Genomic DNA, 10,781 nt, shown 5'->3' with positions numbered 1-10,781 from the left:
CTGGTAAGATCAAGAGGAATCTAAGAGAACATCCTTAACCAGGAATGAACGCCCGTTGTCCTGCAGTGCTTCTCCAGCGCCCTCTCCTGACAAACGTTAACCTGTCAGTTCAAGAGCCTAGCTCTGGCGCTGAGAGGCAGTAAATGATACATATCTGGCACAGCCGACAGAGGATTTATCCTTCGATAGTCAGAATGCAGAATCTGTGACTCGTTAAGTTACACTGGAGCTGGGTATTCGGGTGGGGTCAGCCAAGAGGAGCAAGCATCGAGGAAACTGGGGAGCATGAGAAAGGACTGGAGGTGGGGTCAACTGAAAGACTGGCTGAGGGCTCAGACGAGTGGCAGCGGTTTTCCCGCGCCAAGAGGTCAAGGGCAGAGGCGGCGGGGAGGAGGGTTGCGGGGGAGGAAGGGATGCGCATGCGGGGGCAAGGGCCGCGTGTACTGCGTGTATTATGCTTCACGACGGGGACCTTTTGGGTAGCCCGCCGCTGGGGGTTTGCAAGACGCGGTAAATTTTCTATTTAAACACCACCAATCCTGGGCGTGAGGGGATGGGGCAGCCACTGGCTATCCTTAAACTTTCTGCCACCACTCACTGGGCCCGCTGATGGTGACGTTGACACAGGAGGGAGGAGCCGGCGAGACGTGGAGGTTTGTGGGGTCGTCCAGTAGGGTCCAGAGGCAGAGAACCTGGGGAGTAAGCGAAGGGGCGCCAAGGTGGGGCCTTCAGGATCTGGGCGGTGCACGAAGGGTGCAGTGGGGAAGGAGGGCAGGCTCTGAGGTGTCAGGGGCCGAGGGACCAGTGCGCGGAGAGGGCTGGCCAATTCTGGGAAGGTGGGAGGATTGGGAGGGCGCTCTGGGGCTGAGGGCTGGGAGTGCGACGAGCCGCGGACTAGGCGCGGGCAGGTTGCGCGGAGAAGGGGCGGTGGCCGCGCGCGGCCGCAAACCTGCGGGGGCGGGGGAGGGGCGGGGCCGGTTGCGAGGAGGGCGTTGGGAGGAGGCCCTGCGCCGGAGTCGCCGCACGTTTCTCAGCCGCGGAGGCAAAGGCAGAGGCGGTGGCGGTTAAGAAGCCTGAGCGGTGAGTGTCTGGACCTCCGCGCTCTTGCTCCTTCTCGCCAGCTTCCCCTGCTCAGCCAGGTGCTCCGCGGAGTTCCCGGAGGCCGACCCCACTGCCTGCGCTCAGAGCCAGAAAGTGCGTGTCCTACCCATCCTCCCTCCCCTCCAAAAGTCACACACAAACCGTCTACAACCCTTTCTCCCCCCAAAACAATTAAACCAGAAGACAACCCTCACAAAATCCCGTATTACTTACCCCAGTCTGTTAGTCACACGGCCTCGTCCCTCCGTGTCGCCCCCTCTCCCACAACATACTGCCGCTGCTTGGGGGTTTACTCAGGAGGGAAGGGTCATGACGCCTCTACCTTTAGACCTCACAGAACTTTCTAGGGGACTGTGAGGCGGGACAACAGGCAAAATAAAGTTTACTTTTCCTCGTCGTGGATTATCCCAAATCTCTTATTTTCTCTAAAAAGGGGAACACTGTCTTCTTGCTCTTTGTGGTATGATCTCTTCTCTGGAGAAAATAAAGATTGGAAGTGGGTTGGGTCACAAGATAAAGGAAAGTAAATTGAAATTTAAAACTATGTTTTTCCAGTCACCAGAGTCCTCAGAAGATATTTTGCCAGATTTTTGCATTCTGGAACTTGACTTAAGCGGTATTTGTTGTTTTTAACTTTGACCTGAACCTTTTGAATAAGGATTAGCTTCTATATTGTTTATTTTGCAGATATGTACTAAATGCTTAATACCAACTACAGTGAGGTCAAATTTTCTACAAAATCTATACTGTTATTTTGAAGGAAACCAACTAAAATGGTATGCAGAAAATTTGAAATGATGTTAGCATTCCACCACCCCTCCAGTTAAAAATTAATGGAAAATCATTTAATTTTAGAATTAAAATTCTAAAATTTTAATTAATCTAAATTAATTTTAACTAATCTAAATTAATTTAATTTTAATTAATCTAAATTAATTTAATTTAATTAATCTAAAATTCTAAAATTTTAGAATTAAAATTAATTTTAGAATTAAAATTAGAATTCTAAAATTTGAAGAATTTCTCTGGCAATGGCCTAAACTGTTGGTTTTTTTCAGTGGGGGGTAGGTAGGTAGGGTTTTTTTTTTCTTGTTTATTTAATGGAGGTACTGGGAATTAAACCCAGGACCTCATGCATGCTAGGCATGCAATCTACCACTGAGCTATGCCCTCCCCCGCTTTGAACTGTTTTTTGGTGGTGGTGTTACTGTTATTAGTTTGCTTGGTTTGTGTGTTTTGTTTTATTTTCACCATTGCCCCATATGCAGAAAACACCTGCCATGCCCTTCTTGGTCAAAATTAGTCTTAAAAGTAATTTAGATCTTCAGAAATGCTTGCCTAAATTCAGAATGATTCTCAAAGCCATGTACTAAATATTGCAGACATAAAGCTGAACAAGAATTTATACCAACCCTAGAGTAGTTTACATTTGGGGAGGTATCCATTTTCTCTTGTAATGGGGCCAAGGTTTATGGAGCCAGCCTGGAGTCTAGGTCCATGGGTTTAGCTTGACACTAGGGTGGGCTGGGAGCCTGAGTTTACAAGAACTAATACAGAGCCTTAAGGTACAGGAGCCACCCAGAGTCACAGGAACTGGCCAGTACTAGGATGAACTGGGAGTCTGAATTCATGGGAGCCCATCAGAAGCTTGGTACCATGAGAGCCGCCTTGGGGACAATCATGTTCTTAAGATGCAGGTTACACCTTCAGCATGTAGGAAATATAATAATACATATAAAATTTCATGCATATAGAGTAAATAAATTATACATATAGAATTTCAGTTATAGTTTCATTAATACAGTCCATGCAAGTTTATGACCACCTTATTTTAATAGTTGTTCAGTTTAAATACTGTTTATTTGATGTGACTTTAGCAGGATTGAGTTTTTTTAACTTTTTTTTAAACTTTTTTTATTGAGTTATAGTCATTTTACAATGTTGTGTCAAATTCCAGTGTAGAGCACAATTTTTCAGTTATACATGAATATACATATATTCATTGTCACTTTTTTTTTTTTTTGCTGTCAGCTACCACAAGATCTTGTATATATTCCCCTGGGCTATACAGTATAATCTTGTTTATGTATTCTGCATATGCCTGTCAGTATCTACAAATTTTGAAATCCCAGTCTGTCCCTTCCCACCTCCCCCCACCCCCTGAGCAACCACAAGTTTGTATTACATGTCTATGAGTCTGTTTCTGTTTTGTATTTGTCCTTTTTTTTTTTCTTAGATTCCACATACAAGCAATCTCGTATGGTATTTTTCTTTCTCTTTCTGGCTTACTTCACTTAGAATGACATTCTCCAGGGACATCCATGTTGCTGCAAATCACGTTGTGTTGTCATTTTTATGGCTGAATAGTATTCCATTGTATAAATATACCACAAATTCTTTATCCAGTCATCTGTTGATGGACATTTAGAGTGTTTCCATGTCTTGACTATTGTCAATAGTGCTGCTAGGAACATTGGGGTGCAGGTGTCTTTTTGAAGTAGGGTTCCTTCTGGATATATGCGCAGGAGCGGGATTCCTTGGTCATATGGTTAAGTCTATTCCTAGTCTTTTGAGGAATCTCCATACTGTTTTCCACAGTGGCTGCACTTAACTTTCTCTTTCTGATATATCATTATTAGTGTAAAGAAAAACAACAGATTCCTGTACATTAGTCTTGTATCCTGCTACCTTGCTGAATTTATTTATTCTAATAGTTTTTGTGTAGAGACTTTAGGGTTGTCTATGTAGAATATCATGTCGTCCGCAAATTGTGACAGTTTTACCTCTTCCCTTCCAATTTGGGTATGTTTATTTTATTTTCTTGTTTGAGAACTGTGACTAGGACTTCAATACTATGTTGAGTAGAAATGGTGAGAGTTGTCTTGTTCCTGCATTTAGCGGGAAGGCTTTCAGCTTTTCACCTTTGAGTATTATGTTGCTTGTGGATTTGTTATAAATGGCTTTTATTATGCTGAAATATGTTCCCTCTATACCTGCTTTGGTGAGACTTTTGATGAAGAATGGATGTTGAATTTTGTTAAATGGTTTTTCTGTGTCTATTCAGATAAACATATGGTTTCGTCTTTCCTTTTGTTGCTGTGGTCTGTCACCTTGATTGATTTGCATATATTGAATCATCCCTGTGACCCCAGAATGAATCTAACTTGATCATGATGTGTGATCCCTTTTATGTATTGTTGGATTCAGTTTGTTAATATTTTGTTCAGGATTTTTGCATCTATATTTATCAAAGACATTGGCCTGTAATTTTCTTTTCTTGTATTTGTCTTCAGTTTTGGAATCACTGTGATGGTGGCTTCATAGAATGGGAGTGTTCACTCCTCTTCAATTTTTTTTGGAATAGTTTGAGCAGGATAGGTATAAGTTGATATTTTAAGTGTTTACTTTATGGGTTTCTTTTTAAAATGCTCTCTGGCAATTATTGTTTTCATATTGGAGCATTTAGACCACTTTATCAGTTAGTGTAATTCCTGATATTCAATATTTTGTTTTGTCTTTTTTTTTAGTTTTTTATTTGAGATGGGAAGGAAGGTAATTAAGTTTACTCATTTATTTACTTTGGTTTTTTTGAGGGAGTACTGTGGATTGAACCCAGGACCTCATGCATGCTAAACACGCACTCTACCACTTTGAGCTATACCTTCCCCCTTTAAATATTTGGTTTTAAAGTCACCATCTTTTGATGTATTTCCTATTTGTGGAACCAGTTCTACATTTCTTTTTCTCTCTTGACTAACCCTCATTTTGCTTGATTGAATTATCTTATTTCCTTTTTTCTCTATGAGTTTAGTATTTTGTACTCTTTTGCTGTTATTTTAGTATTTCACATTAATACAACATGCACTTTGGTTTATCTCTGATTAATATTAATTGGAACTTTTGCAGTGCTTACAGAAATTGCAGAACACTGACTCCATTTATATATTATGCTACGTTCTCATGTATTGTATTTCTACATATAATTCAGTCCCTTCGGCCATCATCATTGTTTTATGCACTTAAAAATTATTTAGATGTATTCCTTTTTTGTTTCCCTGTCTTTCTTTTGGTATATTTTATCTTCCACATGCATACTTTCCTTCTACAAACAAGATCCTTAATTAAGCATTAGTTTTCTAATGACAAAATTTTATTTCCTTGATTTTGTCTTTTCGCTTAATTCTTGAAAGATCTCCTTTGCTTGGTATAAAATTGGTTTGTAGTTATTTCCTTACAGCAGTTTGAATACCTTTATTTTAATCTCTGCTCCTTTATTTCTCTGTTATTTGCTCTGTTCTTTTTTTATTTGTATTGGTACTCCATTTATGTATTCATTAAATTCTGTGACTATTTCTGTCACTATATTCTTTATTTTTCTATCTTTTTGTCTATGTTTGAGTATTTTCTTCTGAAAAAATTTCCAGACCACTGATTTCTCTTCAACTGTGTCGAATCTGCAGTTATGCCATCCACTGAGGTTAAATTCATTTGTGAGGTTAAATTCCTTTCATAGTTTTCTGTTTTAGAATTATTTGGCTGTTTTTCATATTTGTCATGCCGTTGTCATAGTTCAAGTTCTCTTCTCAAATTCTCAATCCTGTCTTTTTTTCTCTTTGAACATAGCAGTTACAGTTATTTGAAAGTCTTTTGGCTGATCATTTTAACATATGGAACCCTTTAAAGTGTTCCTATTGTTTGTTTCTTAGCTTCTCATTCATGTAACCTTACTTTTCTCTGTCTATTGTCGTTTTATATTATATGATAGCAATTATATTTGGACTTATTGTTAAGGAAAAATTTGATCTAATCTGTTTCATAATTCCTACAGAGAGTTTGTTTGTTTGCTTGCTTACTTTTATCTGGCACCTTGGTTACATCTCAGAGACTGAGCTGCTTTGGAGCTCTGTTTCAGCATCTTCAATGTGCAAATCAACTGCTTGTTTACCTTAACTCTTAGCAGCCCAAAGGAAGGAAATTTTCCTAGCCTACCCTCAACCCAGGTCTTTGTATTTACATGAGGCTATGAAAACAGCTACTTAGCTTCCCAGTCTCTCAGTTGCCTCTTCAGGAATTGACAGTGCTGAGGGGGAAAGATTCCCCACATGCTAGGCCTGCCTCTGCAAATTTCCTAGTTCTCCTTGTACTTAGCAGGAATGTTGCTCTGAATAACTTATTCCCCTCTCCCTGAAGGTAGACAGGTTATTTTCATATCTGCTAGGTTTGTAGTTATGCCTGCCTTTACATTCTGAATATTACATATTTATACATTCCTTTTTATCTTGATGAATTTCACCAGAGATTTGCCTACTTTACTACTCTTTAAAAAATATGTATGATTTTATTATTTTTCTCTGTTAATTTCTATTTTCTGTTTCACACATGTATGCATTTAGCTTTACTTCTTTTCTCCTACTTTGGTTGTGTGTGTTCTGTTGGGGTTTTTTCTGACTCATCAAATTGTATCCTAAGACATTTTAAATCTCTCTTGCTTTTTCACATAAGAACGTAAAAGTATACATTCCCATCTAAGAATAACATTAGCTATAGTATTGAGATATAGTATTTTTATTATCAGTTGGTTTTATGTATTTGAAATTCCCTCTAATTTCTCCTTTGACAGATGAACTTCTTAGAAGTATTTTGAAATTCATAAATCTGCAGGAATCTTTAACTCATCTTTTTATGTATTTTCACCCTAATGCAACTGGGATCATAGGCTGTGTTCTGTATGATACTCATCGTTTTAAATTTATTGGGCTGTTGCTTTGATGCCTAGAATATGTGCAATATAAATGCTTTATGTGTGCTTGAACAACAATCCTAGAACTTTATTAAAATATTAAGGAAATTATTAGAAAAATAGAAACAATTTAATTTTCTTTATTTATAATTTGTAATCATTACTGTTATCAATCTTTGAGACTGATTAAGGAGAAAATTAGGATAAAGAAGTAATACTGTTATTTGCTTAATGTTCACATTATTAGGTAACTTGACATTAAAAATCTTTTTCTCCATCCCTGAAGTTGAGCATACATTCTTGTAGAAGAATGGATTTGTTGACACTCAAGCAATTTGCAGTGCTCCTCTGGAAAAATTTTACCTTAAAGGTATGCAAATGTATTTGTGGAAGATGTTCATAAATGCCCGTTTGTTGCAATTCAGATTTTGTATGTGGGTGTGGATGGGCACGTGCTCCCATGCACAAGCTTTTGAAAAATCAATTCCAGAGCTGTAGGTGACTCTTCTAAATCTGTTAAGCTGAGTTAGTCAATAGTATGGTATGACCTATAAGAAACTTGAAAGGGGAGTGGGAGGGTGATGTGAGATAGTCCAGGAAACACTGCCTATTTCAGAGTGAAATTGGCAGAAACTTTTTATAATAGAACTACCCGTTTGCATTGAATGTGCACTCTGACGTGAATTAACACCATCTCTTTGTTTCTCTTCCAGAGGAGGCAGTTCTTCAGTTTAATTTTCGAAGTCCTTACAGCATTGGTGTTTCCAGTGATGCTTTTGCTATTCCGTGCAATTATTAAGTTACCTGTTAATGGACCTTACAATTTTACTTCTCAACCCATCAGTACTCTGCCTCCTTTCCTCCAAAATCCTAGAGAATGGAAATTGATTTACGTGCCTTCTAAAATTGATGTGGTAAAAGAGATCACTGAGAATGTGAAGAGGAATCTAAACATTGATATAAAAGGTTAGAAATTAAGATTTTCTATAAAACTTATTATTTATGATTGTTTTTGACGGAGCTAAAGCGATGTAGAAAAAAGAATAAAGTTGGAGGAATTCACATTCCCAAATTTTAAGACTTAGAATATAACTGAAGTTATAAAGACAGTGTGGTATTGGTGGAAGGATAAACACACAGAGCAAAGAAACAGAATAGAGAAACCCAAAGATAGACCTACAGAAATTTGCCAAAATATGGTACAGAGCAGTTCAGTGGAAGGATTAATTTTTTCAGCAAATATTGCTGACTAATTGGACATCAGCAGCTAAAACAATGAAATATTCTACCTAATGCCAAAATTATATCAAAATGGATTACAGATCTAAAAGTAAAATGATAAAACTTTTAGGAGAGAACATAGCAGAAAATCTTTGTAACTTAGGGCTAGTTGAAGAATTCTTTCACATGATACTGAAAGCATCATCCATGAAAGAAAAAAATGGATAAAGTGGACTTCTAATATATATTATTAGTGGTTGCTCTTATAGTTAAAATATACGTACTTAATTTTTTTCATAGGCTACTTAGAACTGTCATTTTACTACTTTATCATAATGTTACATATTTACCAGGTTACAGATCCTGTTATACTTCCCACTTTGTTTTAGCTTTCGTATCTGCGTAAGTTGAAAACTTCACTAGGAAATGATATAATTCACACAAATATTTTGAAGAGCTTGAGAAACTTATTTACCCAGATGTTTCCCATAGCTGTTGCTCTTCCTTCATTTTCAGTGTTCTAAGTTTTCTTCTAAGTTCAATTTCTTTTTATTTTCCTTCTTTCTGAAAAACTTACAATTTTTTAGAGCAGATCTACCAGCAATGAATTCTTTTTGTTTTCCTTCATGTGAGAATGTCTTTATTTTAACTTCATTCCTGAAGGTTGTTTTCACTTGGTACAAAATTCTGGGTTGAGAGTCTTTTCTTTCAATATTTAAAAAATATTTGCCACTTTCTTCTGATCTCCTTGGTTTCTGAAAAGAACGTGCAGTCATTTGAATCCTTGTTTACCCATAGGTGGTGTCATTTCTCTCTGGCTGCTTTCAGGATTTTTTTTTTTTTTTTGGTCTTTATTTGTCAAGAGTTTGATTATGATATGTCTATATATTTATTTTGGCTTATTCTGTTTGGGGTTCACATTCTGTTTGGGGTTCACTGAGCCTTTTGAATCTGTAAATTTAGCAAAATTTGGAGACTTTTTCAACAGTTATTTCTTAAAATTGTTTTTCAACGCAGCCTTCTTTCTCCTCTTCTAGGACTATGATGGCAAAAATGCTCAACGTTTTGTATTGTCCCACAGGTCATTGATGCTGTCTTCAACTTTTTTCCAATTTGTTTTCCTCTATTGTTCAGATTAGGCAATTTCTACCAATCAATCTTGAATGACTGCTTCCTCTGTTTTATATATATATACAGCCATTGAGTCAAGAAGTCAGTTTTCTTTTCAAACATAATTTAAAGTGATCACCTGATTAATCTTAATTTCTTTTAAAATAACTTTTTTGAGATATAAGGCACATTCCATTCATTCACCCATTTAAAGTGTACGATTCAGTGGCTTTCAGTATATTCACAGAGTTGTGCAACCATTAGCACAATCAGTTTTTTAAGTTGAGGTGTAGTCGATTTACAATACTGTGTCAGGTTCTAGTGTGCAGCATAGTGATTCAGTTATATATTATATATGTATATATTCCTTTTCATATTCTTTTTCATTATAGGCTATTACAGTGTATTTAATATAATTCCCTGTGCTATAGGATAGGACCTTGTTGTTTATCTATTTTATATATAGTAGTTATTATCTGCAAATCTCAAATTCCCAATTTATCTCTCTTTCCCTCCTGGTAACCGTAAGTTAGTTTCTGTGAAAGTCTGTTGGTTTTGTAAATAAGTTCATTTGTGTGATTTTCTTAAAGATTCCACATATAAGTGATATCATATGGTATTTGGTGTTCTTCTTTCTCTTTCTACCTTACTTCACTTAGTATGACAATCTCCAGGTCCATGTTGCTGCAAGTGGGCATTATTTCATTCTTTGTTGATGGCTGAGTAGTATTCCATTGTGTAAATACACACACACACACACACACACACACACACACACACATATGTGCAACAACTTCTTTATCCCGTCATCTGTCAATGGGCATTTAGGTTGCTTCCATGTCTTGGCTACTGTAAAGAGTGCTGATATGAACATTAGGGTGCATGTATCTTTTTTAATTAGTTTCCTCTGGATATACAGCCAGGAGTAGGATTGTTGGATCATATGATAAGTCTATTTTTAGTTTTTTAAGGAATCTCCATACTCTTTTCCAAATGGCTGCACTAAACTACATGCCCACAAAGACTGTAGGAAGGTTCCCTTTTCTCCACATCCTCTTCAGCATTTATTGTTTGTACCACAGTCAATTTTGAAGCATTTTGATTACCAAATATAAATCCTGTAATGTTTAGTTATGACCTCACAATTACCCATCCCTACCAGGATTAGGAAAACACTAAGCTACTTTTTGTTTCTACAGATTTGCCTATTATAAAACTTTTTATATAAATGGTTTACATATAAGTATTTTATATAAACAGTTTACAGAAATATTTTATATAAATGCATTATGTGGTCTTTTGTGACCAGCTTCTTTTACTTAGTATAATGTTTTCAGGATTCATCCACAATGTTGCATTTACCAGTACTTTGTTCTTTTTCATTGTCAAATAAAATCCCAGTGTATGGATACACTGCATTCAGTTGGCATATCCTTCGTCAGTTGGTGAACATTTGGCTTGTTTCAACCTTTTGGCTATGATAACTGATACTACTAAGAACATTCATCTGTAGGTTTTATGTAGGCATATGTTTTTATTTCTCTTGGGTATATACCTAAGAGTGGAGTGAATAGGTCATGTGGTAACTCTAGTTTTTAACTTTTTCTGG

General features: G+C 37.0%; 1 protein-coding gene across 2 annotated transcripts in view; it reads left to right on the top strand.

Annotated features, from left to right (window-relative positions):
• LOC105073767 (phospholipid-transporting ATPase ABCA3) overlaps positions 1-10,781 on the top strand; it is a 105,649-nt gene continuing 94,868 nt past the window's right edge. Inside the window, exons 1-3 of one of the 2 annotated variants that reach the window (XM_074346228.1) lie at positions 1-719; positions 7,128-7,211; positions 7,555-7,807. In XM_074346228.1, coding sequence (XP_074202329.1) covers positions 7,152-7,211; positions 7,555-7,807 — 313 coding nt within the window. In that variant the 5' untranslated portion in view covers positions 1-719; positions 7,128-7,151. Of the gene's footprint in view, positions 720-749; positions 7,212-7,554; positions 7,808-10,781 lie in introns of those variants that run through there. The other variant, XM_045521153.2, reaches the window with a different exon arrangement.

This window comes from Camelus bactrianus, chromosome 18 (genome assembly GCF_048773025.1).
Source record: "Camelus bactrianus isolate YW-2024 breed Bactrian camel chromosome 18, ASM4877302v1, whole genome shotgun sequence".
Lineage (NCBI taxonomy): Eukaryota > Metazoa > Chordata > Mammalia > Artiodactyla > Camelidae > Camelus > Camelus bactrianus.
This window is presented reverse-complemented; position numbering and strand designations above follow the sequence as displayed.